Below are 20,405 nucleotides of genomic sequence, written 5' to 3' on the forward strand. Positions count from 1 at the left end.
CGCAGTCAGAGAGAAAAAGACCAGAGCAGACTGGCTCATGCCCAGCACAGGAGACTCTCTCTCTCAGCTTTCAGTTTACGGAATAGATAGCACTGCAGCTTTACCGTTGTCTGCCACACCCTTTCCTCCCCAAACATGAAGCTCATGCAGGTTGCCAGGTTGAGGACACTCAACCTACACACATGAGCACAAGACGAGTTCAAGAACTTTTGCGATGGTAACATATAAGCACATTTGCAGCTAAATTGAGTCCATACAGAGTCAAATTTTGCGTTCTGTTGTATAGGTCTCTCATGCTGGTTACTGCCAATATAGTAAACAACTGTGGCCCATGGTCTCCCCTTTTGTAGTAGGTGGTGTGACAGCAGCATTAGCCAGCACTAGTCTAGATTACTTTACCTAACTCAAATACTCGCTGCCTTAATAACTCTGCTGCATGCAGATTGCTGAGTATGAATGCAAACACTCAAATGTTAAAATGACTTCAAATGCTTTTCACTATTATGGTGAACTATGGTTAGCTAACCTTAGCTGAAGCTTAGCATTTACCTGTTCTTGGGAAAAGTAGGCAGCCGAGCATCTGTCTTTTGGCCAGAAAATATAATGCATAATGGTCCTTTAATGTTCAAGTTCTTGGAAATGGCAAGTTCTTTGAATTATTATTATTTTAGAGATAAAGCTCTAATGGAGGCATGCTATTCAACACATCTTGATAGGTCCCCTGCTCAAACACACCTGCTTCAGCCTACAGTCTCTTAATTGCTAAGTTTAATAGGCGTAGGAAAGCACAAAACTGTGCAGGGTTTTAGCCTTCCAGGACCAGGAGATAACACCAGTGTCATAGAAGATCAACTTTTACCTTTCCAAAGAATCTTTCAACTGATGATTTGTGAAGAAATAATGTTAACTTTGTACAGAATGAATCAAAAGTCCCAGGACACCCATTACGTTTTTTTTACAACATTCATTTCTGATATTAAAGGGTGTCCTACAACTTTTTATTTGCTCTGTCTTTCTAATTAATGCTTTATTTGTAGAATCATTTGAAAACTTTTAATTGTGAAGGAGACAATTTTTCTAAGTGTGGTTTAGTAGTGAATATTGACATTGCTTTTCTAACATGTTATATTATGTTAAGATACATCACAGGACATGAATTATAAATTTCTGAACAGCAAAATAAAAAAAGACGGTTGTCTGCAATCGCAGTGACCATCAGGAGGTTAACGGCTGGAGAGAATAAGCTCTTGTATAGCTAGTCACAGACTAATACTTAAATCTTCCATGAGAAAATCTAAACTAATTGTGATGATTGAATGAGCTACGGAATGCCGCTGGCAGACCGAGACATAACATGAACAAATGTTTGTATGATAAAACAAGTAGGGTAGCTACTAAACAGTTAGAAACCATTCTATTCACTCTGGTAGTGCTTTTTATGAGAATTGACATTTGAATGGATATTTTTGATAAATATGAGTTGAAAACAGGATTGTAAATGTCCAACCTCACAATAAATTGATATAATTCAGAGAATTAAAACATTTTTACAAAGGTTTCATCTGACTTATCGGAATTATACATTATTATACAGGAAAATGACAGTGCTCCACTTTTTGACCAGTGTTCCACTGTCAATACAGCAAGCTCTGATTGAGCCAGATAAAAATATGCTGTTTATTTTTCTTTTGTAGACCCAATTTAGAATGGGCACTAATAAATAGATAATTAAAGGGCCATCTGCTACTTTTGCTCTTTAAAAACTGTACTGAACTGAACTTCATGTTTCCCCCTTCACAGCCTTGGTGACCAGTTCTATAAGGAGGCCATTGAGCACTGCCGCAGCTATAATGCCCGCCTGTGTGCTGATCGCAGCGTCCGCATGCCATTCCTGGACTCACAGACCGGCGTGGCACAGAACAACTGCTACATCTGGATGGAGAAACGCCACAGGGGACCAGGTACAAGAACCCTACATCTAAAAGCACTATAAAGATGCATTTGTTAGGGTTTACCTCAGTTTGTGTGCTAGTGGCAAACAAAATAGAATTAAAAAAAAAAAAAAAATTTAAGTAATTTAAATAAGCCTCACAATGAACAGTCCTATACCACACAGTGTAATTAGTTAGTAGCAAAAGACTATTAAATGAGAAGCACTTAAAAATGGTTTAACAATAAATGGTACAATACAATGTTTTCATCAGTTATTTTACAATTTCATGTGTGTATCACTGACTATGAATGTGAACAGGGTATTAAGTACCATTATTATAATTATTAAGCTTAATGTGAAATTGCAGTATTCAAATAAAACATAAACACAAAAATCTAATTAATGGTGCCCACTGTAAAATGAATCAATCTGAAATTTAAATACCATATTTTTTGCACTATAAGGTGAAAAAAGTCATCAGTGTGCCTTATAATCCTGTGCGCCAGTCAGGTTTTAAGGAGTAGTAAATAAGCGTTAGCTACTAACCACCCTAAGCACTAGCTCTTTAACCATTCAGATGTAATATTATCGGACTGTAGCCTGCTCCAGGTACAACTGCTGGAGCAGTATTAGCTTTACCTGCTAACCGTGCTAAGTGCTAGCTCTTTCGCTGTTCAGAGTATATCGGACTGTAGCGTCGGACTACCTATCGGACTAACTGCGGCTGGTGCTAGCGGTTAGCTGCTAATTCTAATGCTGCTGCACCCAGCCTTAGTGGAACTCTAAGTGCTTTACGTAACCAAATAAACAGTTTTCCAGAGAGAAATCTGTGTAGATTAACATCCAGGGCTTGTTTGACTTCTTTAAAATATATATTTTAAAGGATTACAGTTTTGTTTACTTAGCTTAGCTTTACAGCGGCGAGACCTGCTAAACACCCCTGTTCCTTACTAGTGTCGCATACTGTGCCTTATAATCCGGTGCACCTTATGTATGAAAATAAACCAGAAAATAGGTTTTTATTGATAGTGAGCCTTATAATATGGTGTGCCTTATAGTGCGAAAAATATGGTACAGAGAAAAAATAATTTTCAGTTTACAAAAAATATTTGCTGTTAAAAGTGCCAAAGAATTCAGTATTTCAAGTTGTTCTTTTACTTTGTTTTGGGCACCTATTTACATTATTTTACTTTTTTTTGGGGGCGTACAGCACTGTAATGCCTTATGGAAGCCAAATACAAACTAAACTGAACCTACAACTTTTTAAAACTGTAACAATCCTGGTTGAAAACACAATGATGAAGCCATATTGGCTGCTATTGTTATTCAGGAAAATAACTATCCTTCTGTTAACAGTTCATAAGGCTAAATTACTCCTAAAAACAGCCTTTTTATAACAAATGACGTAAACCTATATAAACATTTATAAAGGCTTTTCCAACAACCGTCAGATGCCCTTCAGTAAAGTGCTCCATAATGTGTTACTACTTTCTCTACAATTTCCATGTGCTTTTTGCCTTTGGGCTCAAAATGCTAAAAAACAGTCAGCCATCAGTGGACATCACATCACATATTCCACAATGTTTGATCTGACCACGCATGTTTGGATAGAGAGAGTTCAGCTGTGCACACCCTTCTCAGTTTTCCTTTAGTGTATAAATAAGATCTCAGCCTATGAGTGTCACATCTGATTTGGTTGGTATTTCTTTTGCACCTTTGTAAACAGTGACAGGAAACAGGCATGTTTTTTCTGTGGATATTCTAAATATCTACTTGATATTGCAATAACACTTGTACAGTGTAAACTCTGTGCTGTTTTTTACTGCTTTTCTGCATTAAGTCCATTTATACTAACTGGCTGTGATAGATAAGCTACAGTGCTGCATTATATCCTGTAGCATCTGTTTAAGTTTGTGATTAACTGAAGGTTCTTTAGGTAAAGCAATAATGCCACGGCATAGTCTTCCTTCTGACCTGACTAGAGCTGTTGTTGATATCGAGACAGCAGTGTTCCCTGCCAAAAGGAACAGTATGATGCCGAGAGCTGGACACAAATAGAATTAACATTTTGCATGCTAAGGCCTCTCAGACACACCCTGTACTTTGTGGTAAACCAGTGTTTATTACATGTTTTTATTTAGGGTATTTAGAGCTTATCTTTCCTCTCCCTCGTTCTCTTTTATGCTCTCTCACTCTCCAGTTCCTTATACTGAAGAGTACCTCGTGAACTTAAAAAGGACTGTAGTCATATTGTTCAGTAAATACTCTTAACTACATAATAACTATTATACATATAACTATGATGTGATTTATGTTAGAAGCTCAATGTTACTGTCAGTCTAAAAAAGATACAGATTAAAATTGTACAGGCCGAAAATTTACAACAAAGGAAATGTAAAACTGTGTTAGTTTAGATATAAAAGAGGCTTTTAAAAAGAGTCAGAATTTGTTAGTAATCTACAGTTAATGCTAATAAATTTGACAAGGTTATTTATGCTCACTGAATAAAAAAAAAATGTTTGTGTAGTTTAGATTTGATTTCTTGGTCATCAAGCCACATGTAACCATGTGTTGCTTTCTTTGGTCTAATATGCAGTAATAAATTGAGACATGCGTTGTATAAAGGTAAGCGTTGTACAGTGAAAGGGAAACACTCTCAATCACAGTCTTAATCTCACAACAAATTTAATCCCAACTTCCGCCATAATCTGCCCCGCCCCCACCAAACACAATTTTTTTTTTTTATGGAGTGGTTCGCTTGTGGTGAGAACGTAATCTGATCTGGATACGACCCAGCTATCAAATATACTTCTTTTTAATTGAGTTACACTGATTCAGTTTAGTGTGATATATTAGACAGATAATATACTGCTATGAACAAATGCTGTCTCTGCTGCTCCATGCTGTTTACATGCGCACTAATGGGCTGCGTTCACTGCTTACATCTGCACTGCACAGCCCACGTCCAAGTAAACTCATTAGTAAACTCATCAACTGATCGGGACCATAGAAACAAACTACAGGTGTGAAAACGCCCCTTTATACTCAGCAAATTAAGTTTTAATTCAGAAATCCTTACAACCTAGCTGAGATGTTTACAATAAAGAGGGGTTTTATCTCCTCTCAAACATAAAAGTATGTACTAGTATTTTAAATGACACCACTAATATAACATTTACATTTAAATATCCACTTTCTTAAAGAAAACAAGTGTGATTAATCACAGTTACACAAACCTGTTCATAAAGTTTCTTTGTTCAAAATCACTCTCACAAAAAGAGATCTCTCTTGCTCTAGTTCTTGCTAGTTTTAATCCCTTTCAAAACGAGCCATTTAAGGGCTCTGTCACTTTTATGCAAAAAAAGCTGTTGCTTGGCATGTGTGACTTTTCTTTAGCTACAGCAATAGTGCTTGGCACGAGGGGTGGTCTCTGCAGTAAAAGAGGCATCCAAAAGTGACGCATAGAAGAATATGATTCCTGACAGCAAACTCTTTCAACTGATTCACAGAAAACAGCTGGATGGATTTTTTTGTGCTTGGAGTCTTTATAGGGGCAGTCGAGACCCAAGTGGAAATACAAAGCACAAAAAAGTGATTTTTGTATCCCTTCCAACAAGCAACTAAAATAAACATGTTAGGTTTAGTTTGGTGTTTGTATTTTATATGAAATTTCAAACCTGGGCACAGGGCAATATATTGTCTGTGTGGGCCTGTAAAATGTGCCTCAAGCTACATTTATTATATAAGAATTACTGGGTCAATATCTAAACTTGCTGTCATGTCTGACTTTGATATCAGTATTTGCTTACTTAATTAATAAAATGTAATCCTTCATTATGTTATAGAAATTTTGGCAACCCTGCCACATAACATGGACATAACCACGCAATATAATTTTTGTTATATAGTAATAGATTTCATATACCGTCATAACTGTCATGACAGATTTTGTCCATTAATGTAGCCGTCATGTTAACATTAAGAGAGCAAGAAATTCAACTACTTACCTCTTGATAAGTTTAGCACAGCTGTTAACTGAAAGCTATTCCAGGTGACTCTACCTCATAAAGCTCATAAAGACTGAGAAAACCCAGCCAAGATGTGCAAAGCTGTCATCTAAGCAAAATATGCTACTTTGAAGAATCTAAAATATAAAACAAACTTTTTTGTTTACTAAATAATTCCATATGATTTTCTTTATAGTTTGGATGACTTTAGCATTAATCAACAATGCAATTATAATGAAAAAACACTGAACTTAAAGTGTGTCTAAACTTACTCTACTATCCAAACTAGTACTGCACCAGTTTATATGTTACAGTTTCACTAGATTAGTTATGTTACCTGAGGCAACAGATCTGTTGTTTTATGCCATTTAAAAACTTCGGATTTGATTTCTTTTTTGTTTATATCAAGCCACTTGTAACATTGTATGGCTGTTCATCATGTGTTATGCAATAATAGAGTGATACATAGTGTGTACAATTTAAATTTCCAAAATTATGCTATAGTTAGAATGCTGTTGTTAGAAGGGGTTTTGTATGTGAATGTGTGTGAACAGTGTTTGGATCACTCTTGTGTGCCCCTGCAGGGCTGGCTGCGGGTCAGATGTACTCTTATCCTGCCCGCTGTTGGAGAAAGAAGAGGCGACTGCATACCCCCATTGACCCTCAGCTTCGACTGTGTGAACTCAGGCTTGGTATGAGCATAACAGAAGGTTCCCCTGTCTTTCTCTTTCTCTCTCTCTCTCTCTCTCTCTCTCTCTCTCTCTCTCACACACACACACACACACACAATCCCACCCACGCTATACACCTTGGCTTCATATTTCCTACTTCTCTGTTGCCCTCTCTGCCTCTCTCTCTCTTTTTCTCTGTTTCCTTTTCTCCGTGGTCATTCAGAGTCTAAAGCATTGCCCCCATCTGGCTCTCATTACCCTTTCTTTCTCTCTGAATCTCTCTGAATCTCTACTTTTCTCTCTCTCTTTCTGTGCCCTGACTGGGCCCCTTAAATCATTTGGCCATGCAGTATTAGAATGTAAGTGAGGCTGGGTTGGTGTTGTTGGTTGTTGGTGGTGAGGGCAGGGTAGACAGAGTTTGAGGAACTCGATAAGTGGGAATAAATGCCAGTGTGTGTCTAAAGGAAGCCCAACGCATTGTTTCCAGCAATCTAATACTGCAGCCTAGAAGGCCTCCCTTCACTGCACAACAAGTCATTCCAAATGCCGCGCACAAGCAAGGAATAAGACGTCGCAGGCGGAGAGTCCTCAGCACAATCACATTCTTCTACAAGACTTATATAAGGCCTATGAGAATACCAGAGCTGCAGTGTGTAAACAAAGCTCTCCTGTGAAATTGCATAGAAACGTTGGCTGGAATAAGACCTACTGTGCTTCTTTAAACTCAAAATCAGCTTACTGTATCTCAGATTTGTGAAATGAAAAAAAGAACACTTCATTATCCAGTAGAAGAAAGGTTTGTTATATTATTAGAAACATTTATTTAGTAGAAGGCAATTCTATTATATTAACACATATTGCATTTGAAGGAATTGAAACAAACCAACAAAATTACATGGTCTGTTATTTTTGACCGCAAAAGCAGCAGTAGTCAAAAGTATAAAATGTAATCACATATACAAGACGTATATTAGGTAACTTATTGTGTAATCAAGTTTGAAAGACATACACAGTAAAGTAGGGGTTAGGAACACTGCTGAAACAGTAAAAAGTTAAAAAGGTAATTTGTGCATAGACATGTGTTTGTGTTTTAGGTTAAAGTTGCCACACCCTGTTTAAGCTCACACTTTGCTATAAAAGTAATCAGATAGAGTAAAGGTAAAAATAGAGTAACATTACAACTTCCCACATTCTAAAAATATAATTTCATATGTATAACTGTATCATTATAACTGTTGCTTGGCGTAGACATAGGATACAGAGCCACATATGTACTCATCTAATTTGCAGAGTAAGCAGGGTGTGCATCAGTATTTTTCTGTCAGTTGTAGGTGAAAATTGTCATTCTTTTATATCGTCTGAAACATTGTTTGATGCAAATATTAAAAAAAGAAAAAAATCTCCTATAAAGTCAAGCCAATTTCAGATTGATCCTCAACAATGAACCTTACAGGTTGATTTTATATCTACTGTTCTGCAGCATATCTGTGAGCATAAGCTTATAAATCTTTCAAAAGGCCAGACAAATCTCTTCTCCTAAAACACCAGCACCAACATCCATTGTTCACTGTTTTTATATTTGATAGTTATTCAAAATATCCAGAATGTAAATAACAGCAATGCTACTTTTGCTAAGAGACATCCCTACTGTTTGTAAACTTCTCCTCTTTAAAAATCCTGAAACTAGGAATTTTAACACCTTTTCTGCCTAGATTTTCACCTATTTAAAATGGGTTGATTTTGTTCTTTTTTAGACTGAGGCTACAAAATGCAAAATGAAACAAAACTCTCTTTACTCAACTCCTGGAATCTTACATACGTCTGAAAGCCTGAAGTGGTTGATATTAGTACTTGAACTGAATGTAAACACACCTGTGCAGACTATTCAGGCTGCGAGTGAACATGCAAACATTTTCACCTCAACCGCAACATGGAGAAAGGGGTCAGTCGTAGACCAGGAGCTGAGGAATGTGAGGTATGTGTTTGCCAACAGTGAGCAACATAATGAAACATCTCACTTTTAGAATAAGGACACAGCTTTTACAGTATAGATAAAGAAAGGCTAACATATTTGTAGCTACAGTGCCCTCCAAAAGTATTGGAACAATGAGGTAAATTATATTATTTTTGCTCTAAACTGAGAACATTTTAATTTGACATTAAAATATTGATATGAAACAAAAGATCAACAGCTTTTATTTCCAGGTATTTACTGTTCATCTCGATCCGATACACAGTTCAGAAGATAGCACCTTCTGTCTTAACCCACCCATTATTCTTGTGAGCAAAATTACTGAAACATGTGACGGTCAAGTGTGATTTGTTGCCCAGGTATGTCCTTAACATTAATTATTTAAGCAATAAACAGCGCTGAAGGACTACACTCAGTATCAAATTTGGATTTTGTTTGTTCAGACTGTGCATTTATAGTTAGAGGAGTAACCAACATTAAATCAGATTGCTGTCTATAGATTAAAATCCACTGTGAAGCTGAAGAAGATGGAAAATCAATCAGAATCATTGCACAAATAATGTCCATAGCCAGTACAATCAGTTGGAGGTGATGAACAGGTAGACCAAGGAAAACCACAGCAGTTGATGGCAGAAACATTGAGTGTCGTAAAGAAAAACCCTTGCCTTATATTCATCTTTTAATGTCAAACCCAAATGTTTTCATTCTACAGCAGAAATAAAGGAATTGGCCTTACTTTTCCAATACTTTTGGAGGGGACTGTATGAAACATTCATGAAAATGGATAGATAGATAATTCATAATTCATAACTACACTGCACACAATTTAAAAGTGTGTTTTATTGGTCACAACTCATGGTAAAAGTCTACTACCCTTCGAAAAAAAAAAGAAAATGGCTGGTGCCCCTTAAGAAAGACACAGACAAGCAGAAATTTGTTCAACAAGAAATTTTCTTTTTGTCTGCACTTTAAAAACAAAAGTTTTGTGGAACCTGCTTATTTTTTGTTTCTTCTAAAATCCAGTGAATTAAAATGACTGTCTAGAGAAGACCTTCTACTACATTTTGACACATTGTTGTGAGGATTTGTTTGAAATGAACAATGTGCAACCAGAGCATTAGTAAGGTCAGGATGTTGGATGAGAACCACTTCACCTCATCTTCAACTCTCTAACTTATCCCAAAAGTATTGAACAGAGCACCTTGTGAAATTTAACTTTCATGCCAGCTGACGGTTACACACAGCAGCTCATGTCACATGGAACATGTGGTTCATTTAATTATTAGTAAAATTAGTAACTACATACTGTAGATCTTGATGCAGCAGACTAAGCAAGCAGAACAAGCACTGATATACGCAGATGTTCAAACAGCTGTTGTGTGAACAACGGCTTCAGATAATAGGGTGCAGGGTGTGATCAAGGCAATAAGTGAGTATTTTTATTATAATAAAGTGCTTTATTACTGAGGAGCTGTTGCAGATTTATAAGAGCAGCAGTGCAGGTTAAAGGCCCCCGTGTATCAGGAGGCAGCGGATTTGCATTCTGAGGTGAACATCAATAAGTTTAAGCCTAATTCTGGAAAACTGCCAATGTCATTGCCCTGCGGCTGCGAAATGTAGTCCTGTGTAGCAACAAGAGGTTAATGTGAATAACTGCATTTTTTTTTTCCTATTTTCTGAGTAGGATTTAAAGCAGTCAGGCACAGACAAATTCCAGTATGCAGGATAAACCAACACTAACACCAGAAAAAAAAAAAAAAGAAAAAAAAGATCAGAAAATGACATTAAAACATCGAACCCAGCAAGCATTATTAAAACAATTTTTGTTTGTCTGTTTAAAGGAATAGTTTGTTTAAAAAAATAAAGATGCAGTCAGCTGACCAAGCTCAGTTTTGGGACAATATCAAGGGACTAGAGACTCTTGCTGCATATTCAGCAATTAATAATAATAGTTTTAATTCTTATTTCTCATATTTCTCCCTGCCTATCTCAGGTAAAGCATAGGTCCTTAAAAAGTCTGAAATTTTGATAATTAAGGTTTTAAATTGTCTTAAATTTACTGTAAATTTGCTGCAGGTATTACATTTTTATATGGTGCATTTAATGCCAGTGGGAAAGAACTGGGGAGAGAACTAAGGTTAGCGTAGAGATAGCTAACATTAGTGGAGGGCTAGCTAACATTAACTGGAGAGAACTAAGGTTAGCGGAGTTCACATCAGTGGTGAGCTAGCTAATGTTGCTGGGGAGAGAACTAAAGTTAGTGTAGAGCTAGCTAACATTAGCAAAGAGCTAGCTAATGTTAACGGGAGACAACTAAGTTTAGCGGAGTTAACATTAGTGCTGAGCTAACTAACGTTACTGGGGAAAGAACTAAGGTTAGCATAAAGCTAGCTAACATTAGCGGAGAACTAGCTAACATGCTACAATGTTCTGCATTACAAAGGAACAAAATTGATAAAGAAAATTGATAACATTTGGGAAATGTAAAGTTCTAATTTTCAGTACAATAAATTATTTTCTGCTTAGGAAGTTATAACTACATTTGGGCCTTAACGTATATTTATTGAGGTCTTAAAAAGGTCTTAAAAAGCATTAAATTTGAAAATCTATTTGAAAATAGAGCAAAAACCCTGCTTAAGATGTCCATTCGGTCTGAATAAAATATCAATGTAATTAAGACAACATCACCTTAAAAATATCTGCAACTCTCTAGGTTAAACATGGTAAAATGGTCATTTTTGGCGTAAATTTTCCACCCTGTCACGACGAGCTGCACAACAGGGTGGAAATGTCAGTGAAAATGGCATACATGACACGTAATAAAAGGCCTGTACATTTTTTATTAGATTTTACATGAAATGTAATAAAAGGTCTGTAGATTTTTATTAGGTTTTAGAGTTTAATGTGACAGTATTCTGATAATGATACTGTTACATTATGTTGGAACATGTTTTGTGTTTTATTCATCCTCTCTTTCTCCTTTTTTATTTGTTTGTTTGTTACCATCAGTTTTACCCAGACATCATAACACATGATCTCAGGGCTGAAAAACTGAGCTGCTTTTAAGTTTTGGTCTCAGGACTGCTAAATAACCCTCAGATCTGACAGTCACTGATCAGCGTATGCAATATGGTGATTTAATTAAATTCAGGAAGCTCCATATAGCAATCTGGTGTGTTGATTGGTGTGTGCTTGAAGAATTTGTCCTCGATTAGGCTCTTTGTCTTTGCTGTCTGCTCCGGCTGCTGATTAGCGGGTGGAAGCGGGGTGTGAAGTGTAAGAGGAGATGCTCAGCGTTCTGCAATCAGTGCTGAGTGACAGCGCATCTCCCACGGGACTCATCAAGCCAGACACAAAGAAATAGAGAGAGGGAGAAAAAATGAGAGAAAGAGAAAAAGAGGATGAAAGAGAGAGAAATGGACAAAAAGGCTTCACCAAAACTGCAACACATATGTTCCTTTATTTTGTCCTGGAGAGAGTATAGAGAACTGTAGGCACAGAACACCATGATGTCCAGAGCAGCACAGATTAAACATCTAGAGCTACAGAGAACAAAGCTCTGGATCGGACGAATGGACAAGCTTTCGCTCTGTACATCTCCTTTTCTCTCTCTTTCTGTCTCTACTTTATCCCTCTTTTATCTTTAGCACCTGGAGGCTTTCTCTTTTCATGAGTCCTGCCAAGCCATCAGCTCTGCAGAATAAATGTATGAAGGGCAGGTGCACCCAACACAAAGCTAACCCAAATGACCTCCACACACACACACACACACACGCACACACATAATGAGGTGACTCATGGTAGCATTTTCCTTTATCTCCATTATTTAATTTTTCTGCTGGTATTTCAGACACAAATTTAAAAAGCAGATCACTCTTCCTCATCAGTCTTTCTTATTTTGTTCCTTTCCCACTCTTTCTTATTCTCCATCTCCTTACTCTTTCTAGTTCTTTCCTTTCTGTATCTCAATGTTTTCTTTTCTCTCTCTCAACTGTTCTTCATTTCTCTCTCTCACTCATTTCATTCTTACTCTCTCTTTCAGAAGCTGAGCTGATGCCCAAGAAAGAAGCCCCGCCCACTGAGGCCACAGCCCTGGAGGCTCTGCTGAGAGGGGAGGGAATACTGGACAAGAAGAGCAGCAACAGCAATGCTAAGGAAGAAGAGACACTGCTGGAGATTCAGGTAGATTTTTTAGAATATATGCTTTCAGCAGCAGTGAACAAATACAGCTTATTCATAAAAACCTGCACACTCACCCATACAAAGAATGTCTGTTAGGTGAACTTAAAGCTAAGGGTTAATACCCAAAAGCTATTAGCAAACAGCAGTTTTTAAACGGACATGATAAAAGCACTGTAACTCGGAGCTTCTTACGGCCTATTGATTTGTAGATGTGTTTAACTGAAAAGCATGGACGTGGTAGTGGAGGGAAAAGTGGACCTGACTACCCAGGGCCCGAGTAGGTAGAGGGGCCCATGTTATTCTGTTTGTTTGTTTTTTTTCGCTCACGCTCCTTGTGTACTGGCATGGATAGGAGCCCACTGACATTAAGAGTGAACAGGGCCCAGATTTTGCTGCTACGCCCCTGCTGAAAAGTAACAGGGACAAAATTCATATGTCAAAGCAACATATGTTTAAAAGAAATTGTACTTAATAGACACAATGCTGTTTTTGGGTAGAATGTGCACCCAAAGGTCAAGTTTGGCACTTTAATTATGTTTTAAAGACCTCTAACTCTTCTAAACTTCTCCCAAGATAAATAACATATTTCAACATCAATGTTGTTTGAATTAAAGATAAAAAATAACTTAACAATTAAAATTAAATTATTAAGTTAACAATTAAAAGCCTAAAGTAGTGTGGAACCAAATTTTAGTCTAAAAGGACACCAGTAATAACTTTTTACTAGTACTACAAATTTTTACTAGTGTATTAAATAAATACATTTGCATTAGAGACATATTTGTAATAACTTTTTGGCTAGTTTCGGTTATCCACACCAGGGGTCGCAATAGGTGGCCCACAGGCCAGATGTGGCCCGCAAGCATGAAACATCTGGCCTGTGAGGTTGGTTGAACTACAATGAACGATAATGGTAAAAAAAAAATTGTTTACATTCCTCCTCTGTCTCTGTTTCGCACTCGGCGTGACTTCTGCCCGTTCTCGTTTTTTCGCCCGTTTTTGGGCTTCCTATCTACTTATAAGGGTGTTTTTTCCTGGCTGTGTCCCAATTTATTAGCAGCGATAGTTTATTGTACCCTGGCCCTGGTGACACAGGTCCGATCCCACGTAAGGAGCGGTGTGTTTATTTATTCATTTTTTCCTTTCTTCTTGGGTTACCTGCTTTGAATCCCACTGTTCTGCAGTTGAGTTCAACAACCCTCTGGGCTGGAGAGCTACTAGTTTGTGGCACTCCATCCCATTACACTTCATTTTCCAAAACAGAATTTTTTATTTTGTAGCCCACCTAATGGCTTGGACAATTTCTGGCCTGTGGCCAAACTTAATTGCCGACCCCTGCTCTACACTGTAGTTCTTACTGGTAAAAAGGCTGTCAAATGAAACATTTTGATTCCCTAACTAAATTCACAGAAGACCTATCCTTAACTGCACCTCCCCAGTAACAAGCAAGAGTCACAGAATTGAATATGAGCTGTCCCCAGATGTTTAACAGGGAGTTTGTATTTGTTCTGGCCTAAAGACTTATTCATTCCTGTCCAATCCTCCTTCCACCACAACAATGATGGGAGAAAACCCCAGATACTGCCAGAATCTTTACTGGGCACCATTGTTTGGCTCTATTTTACTGCCTCTGTTTTACTGGCTAAAAAATAAAACACGCCTCCCTTTAAACCTAAAAATATTTTCTCCAACAATCCTCCATGATCTGTAGAGGGTGCTCGAAGCTGAGGAGAATGGGGATGGTTTCCATGACGACGAGGACTTTGATGTGGACACACCAAAGAGGAAGCAGCGAAACAAAGGCAGGGTGAGTGACATCACGACACATCAAAGCGGGATAACACAGACGAGTAACACCACAAACAAAACAGAAGATAAACCTGCATTTAACTCTTACAAGCAATAGCTGTTCTTATATAAATAATGTAATTACACAATTACATATTTCACTTAATTACTTTTTTAACTTGTTTTGGTGTCAAACATAAAATGTAAAAGTGCATAAATCTGGTTTAATCTTTGCTTTTTTGGAGAATAAAAATGGAATTTATTTTTTCCAAAATCAAAGGTTTTAAATTAAAACTGTACTAGATTTTGGTGGATTTATGAGAGGATTTGTGTGGGTTTCCTCACATTAACTTCTCGCTTCTTCCACAACATTTTAAACCATGATACCATCACCACCATGTTTTACAGATGGGATAAGGTTTAGCAGACTTTCATAGATCCCTGTTCTTTAAATAAAACAGGCTCCGCCCACTCACACCTGATTGTCATCCCATTGATTGAAAACACCTGACTCTAATTTAATCTTAAAAATAACTGCTAATACTTTTCTTCAATAAATAAATTACCAAGTGTAATATTTTTGTCTCATTTGTTTAGCTGGGTTATCCTTGTCTACTTCTAGAACTAAGGAAAATCTTTTTTTTGGCATATTTATGCAGAAATATTCAGATATTTAATATAAAAAAAGGGTTCACAAACTTTTAAACACCTCTATATGTACCAGAAATGTTGGCAACTTTAAGTAGCTGAATTAATTTCTTTTTTGAAAGACAATTTGGACATATAGGGCTGGACATGGACATGATGCTCTTTGCTATGTTACACCCTATTTTCTTTTTTCACGCCTTGTGCCCACACCCTTAAAATAGCCTCTGCGTTTAGGAATCAATCTACATTTCTGGCGTGTTTCTATTTTAGCAGTGGAAAACACAGAAACTAGACAACAGTCAATCGTCAGAGGTCATTCCTATAGGTGCATCGTGTGTGTGCCCAGTGCGTACACACCGCCACTCGCTAAACACACACACACGGACACGCTGCAGAGCACAAATCTTACTTTTACATCACCAATAAACAGAATAAAGAATAAAATAACATTGCAGTTTCCTCAAACGAGCTGCTGGTGTACCTTCACAGTGTAAAAGTGCAGGTCAGGTTCCTCTGCTGAGACGCACAAAAGCACCGCGCTGTTAAGATACGAACGTACGCACCTGCCTCTTAAAGGGAATGACAAGTGACACACTGATTGGTTTATTTCAAGATACGCCAAAAACACACCTATGATTAATGAAGAGAATTAGTTAAAGCCTTTTGTGTGTTTCAAGCAGCACAAGGCTTATTTTTTGCACACTCACAAGACCAAAGACACACTGACACGCCCTAAATCAAGCTGCACAATCCGCAATTGACTTGTGCATTATAGATCACTAAAATAAGAGTAGTGTTTATACCTTATTCTACTCTGATTTGTTTATCACCATCAATAACTGTATTCTGTTTATCTGCTGTGTTGTATTTCTCAGAGGGGCTCTGGCCGCAGGAGAGCCGAGGCAGTGGCCAATGATGACCAGGACAAGCCCTACGTGTGTGACAGTAAGCTCCGCCTCTCACTCCTCAACTCCAGTGTTCCTTCATGACCTTTTGCAGTTACAAGAGCACACAGCTAGCTCACCCATAATCACCACACATCCATTAATGCTGCACCATCTGGACTGGTATTGTGATTATAAAGCTGCATATTCATGCTGTGATATAGCCTGCAGTGTATTAAAAGCAGAATGGTTAAATCAGTTTTTTGACATGGTTACACAGCAGCCTGCTTTTATTCTGGACAAAGTAGATTACATGAATTTCTTGATGCATTAAACCAACCACACAAACATCCATCTGGAGCTCAGAACCCCCACAACACACTATGATTGGTAAGTGCATTTGCTTATTGAAGCAAGAAGGTCAGTGTAGCAGACATGATTTATTGTACATCCCTAACACACCTACACACACACATGCAGACTTAAACATAGACAATATATGTTAAAAATAAAGAGCCTCTAGTGAACCACTTGGTTGCCTAAAGCGGTGGTTTTCAATTTGATTCCCTGCCCCAAAGAAACATTAAAAAGGAACTTTAAAAAGGAATTGGTGAGGCTTAAAAAACATTAAAAGGTTTAATGAACCTTCACACAATGCACATATTAAATATCATTCTTAATATGCTCTCAATAATCTGTGTACAGGTAAACTTGAGAAACTCAGAAATTGTGAGTTGGGTTGATTCTAAGGTTTTTCAATAAACTATATTTTTCTGTAAAATCACATAAAAATGACAAAAACAGACTGTTTATTGAAATGTGTAATTAAATTTGATGAAAAACAATCTGTATACAAGGTATACATAAATTATTAGTTTTTTACAGTTTTAATAGGCAATTTTATTGAAACTAACTATGCAATTAAAAAAATGTTCTTTGTTAAAAACATTTTACAAAAATATTATTGTTGTTATTGTAACTACAAGAAAATATGCATTTTATAAAGAGTAATTTTCTTTCAACTCTGCTGCCAGAAGGTTACAGCGTTTTTACAGACATTTTGTGGTGCCAAACCACATTTTTTTTTTTTTTTTTTTAAACCAGTGTGGGATTGTACAAAGAACCCATTTTGGCACCGTATTTTTTAACACTACACACTAGTTGTCAAGATGTAGCTGCAATATGAAGGGAAATGATCAAAGTTTAATTGTATCAACGTGTGGGAAAATACTTTCTTATGTGTAATGTTTTGTAATGTTGATTAAGTTATGTTTCACAGTGTTTCTCATACAGTATATCCTCATACAAGGTGTTTGGTGTCTTTTATATCGTTGTTTACCTAAATAGCAGAACTATATTCTACACAATGTACCACTACAGTTGACTACAGTATGAACGTGGCTTGTGTTTTTCTCAGAGTAATGCTGCAGCCTGTGTTTTCCATTTCAGCATGGTCAGTATTCCTGCGTGGTCTTTGTTAGTCTCGAGAGCATGTGTCTACCCAGAAGAAAAAAGGCTCTTGGGTTCCAGAAGCATCTCTGAATGAAGCTGTTTTGTTTTCTTGTCTCTTCTTTTGCTTTGTGTCTTCTCTATTCCAGACAGATACAAACAAAAGCATAACTCAAAAACTGCTGACTCAGGTATACGGCCATGATGCCCTCTTCCTCTTGCTTGGACTTACGGGCTGCACGAATGACAAGGCTTACCCAGACTGTCTGCTATTAAGAAGGGGTTAACGTTAACCGGCCGACACTAATCCTCTCGCTCTCCAGTGATTATTGCGCATTGTTTTCTGCCTCTCTTAGACTGCTTGGCTAAAGCTAGCATGCATGGCTGACAACAGCACTCTTTCTTTATGCTAATGGCTATACTAAATTGTAGGTAACACGCAGTGACTACAGATCACCTTCTGCTATGCTGCCACTACTGCTGACCCTGGATGTTGCCAAGAAGTTTTGACATGCATGCATTGACTTCCCTTTTTTCCATTTTATCTCATGTTGTCCATTTTATATAAGATTTATATTATCACTGATCAGAAGAGATTTTGATTGAGCCGGTGAGAGTGCAGCCCGGTCAAAGTGGCACTTCAGTCCAGTAGTCATTAGTAGTTGAGGCCCTGTCCACATGTATCAATATATATATATTTTTCAAAATATAGTTTATTCAGAGTTTCTGAAAATCTCTCTGTCCACACAACAGTGCAGACATCACCCTGCAATGCTTGGTGACCAAAGTCCTTACAGGAAAATCTGTTCACTCTGCACCAACTTTACAACACTGCTGGACAGTAGTGTAAAACAAAAGAAACAAGACAAGTCTCCGATCGCTATAAATTTCGGAATTACCAAAATTCTCTAACCTTAAGCATTCCCCACAAGCATCACAACAGAGTTGACCATCCTCTTCTCATGACCTGAATTTACCTGATTCGGGAAAATTTCTGCCATGTTGCTATCTTAGCAGCTGAAAACACAGGTGCTAATATACTTAAATATAGACTTCATAATATTGTCTTCATAGGCAATTATAGTGTTTCTGTATCTGTATTTCATTACATTGCCATGGCATACAATCTCTGAACCACATTTCCTGATCTTCATTTTTATTGATTTTTTGACAATTCCGAATGCAGTGTGTTCTGTCACAGTATAATAAGAAGGTACACAAACATTGTGATGTCTGTGTCTTAAAAAAAAGCATTTTGTCCATCCACTTGAAAAAGTACTTGAAAATATTTACCTTAAAGGGCATTTTTAAAAAAACATCGTTTAGTTTCCCCACAATGCTCTGTTGGTGTGGACAGAAGACAAAAATAATAATAATAATAATAATAATAATAATAATAATAATAATAAGCTACATTCATAGAAATATGATAAATATTGTGTGGATGGGGCCTGAATGTAATACAGATTCCCTTTAATCCTTTAATATAGATTCCCTCTAATCCTTCCCTGCACTAAGAAACATCATATTTGCCTTGAGATTTACTTTGAAGGGTAATGCAATAAGTTACATTAATTTATACATGTGCATCTTTCCATTAATAGATTAATGTATGTTACATTAACCCAATAATTGCCCAAAGTAATTGAACTAAAAGAAAGAGACTGGAAAGAGTGGATATGAGGTACATCAACTGAAGTGAAGTGAAGTCAATGCATCACTTTTTTCACTTTTATTTTTAGTGTATATGGTGTGAATATTAAAATGTAAAAATGGATCATGGGTACACACCTTGCTTTTCTTGAGGGTGTTTTTGTGTAAATTACTGCATATTATCAGAAATTGCCATGTGGGAGCTTATTCTTTACCCACACCTACAGTAAAATGGCTGGTTGTGAAAACCACATTATAATCAATGGTAAACTCATTTGCTCAACGTGCACTGTCAAGACTGTAATGTCCTAAAAAAAGCTCAGTATCTGTTTCATGAAAAAGAAAGACATTAAATTTAAATTCTGTAGTATAATAATGAAACTGTAGCTTGCACTTGCATGCACTGTATGAATTAAGTTTATTATTGTTGGAAACTTTCAAATGATATAACTGCATTAATGGCATATTGTACATTATATAACAACGTTTCACATGTTTAAGCTTATTTTGGATTATGCTACAAATCTGGAATTACAGATATATGGATCTGAATCAGTGATATGAAATTAATGGTCTGGTAACAATGAATAGTACCAGGGCCAAAATGAATTTTTATTTGCTCAGCAACAACAGCAACAGAACACACTAAACACACCAAACGTAAATCAGTGTGTTAATCATTTCTGAAAGACTTATTTAGAGAGCACGAAATGTGCAGTCCCCATATACTTCATTTGATCAGTCCTTCATTAAAATAAATCATTGATCTGTTGATGAAACTGAACAAATCTGTACAGTATCTGAGAAATCACAGAAAATCTGCATCTGTGTGTTTTTCTTCGTATTATGGACACACACATTTATGTATTATGCAGAGTTGTTATGAACTTCATATCAGTAACTTTACTGACAGTAACACATCTTTCTTATTGTTTATTGTGTTTTCGCTTATCTGTATTAAACCTAATGCTGATATTTTTAGAGATTATTATATTTTTGTAAAATAAGTTGCACATTAATTAATCATGCATGATTAGCTACCGCACATGTTAAGTAAATAAAACAGCTTTTTCAACAGAAAAGTACAGTGCTTACATGTCTACTGTATGATTACATATCTCTAGTTCATAGAGTTTAAGTTCTAGCAGATGGTTTGCACACTTCAGAATTCTGTTGGCTTTGTTTAATCTTATGTATATTTAGGCACAGTTTCTGTGC

The 20,405-nt window shown here is 36.8% G+C and overlaps 1 protein-coding gene across 4 annotated transcripts in view; it reads left to right on the forward strand.

Annotated features, from left to right (window-relative positions):
- The window catches only part of dpf3 (double PHD fingers 3), a 48,195-nt gene that overhangs the window by 13,788 nt on the left and 14,002 nt on the right, over window positions 1–20,405 (forward strand). For 3 of the 4 annotated variants that reach the window (XR_452898.3, XM_007231515.4, XM_022663289.2), the window contains 6 exons: window positions 1,801–1,961; window positions 6,525–6,632; window positions 12,626–12,765; window positions 14,477–14,572; window positions 16,077–16,146; window positions 17,684–17,725. Coding sequence is in view for 3 of the 4 variants with exons in the window: in XM_007231515.4 (XP_007231577.2) it covers window positions 1,801–1,961; window positions 6,525–6,632; window positions 12,626–12,765; window positions 14,477–14,572; window positions 16,077–16,146; window positions 17,684–17,725 (617 nt within the window). In the remaining variant the exon portion in view is untranslated. The remainder of the gene's footprint in view (window positions 1–1,800; window positions 1,962–6,524; window positions 6,633–12,625; window positions 12,766–14,476; window positions 14,573–16,076; window positions 16,147–17,683; window positions 17,726–20,405) is intronic. The other variant, XM_015600801.3, reaches the window with a different exon arrangement.

Source organism: Astyanax mexicanus, chromosome 1 (genome assembly GCF_023375975.1).
Source record: "Astyanax mexicanus isolate ESR-SI-001 chromosome 1, AstMex3_surface, whole genome shotgun sequence".
In the NCBI taxonomy this organism is placed as follows: domain Eukaryota; kingdom Metazoa; phylum Chordata; class Actinopteri; order Characiformes; family Acestrorhamphidae; genus Astyanax; species Astyanax mexicanus.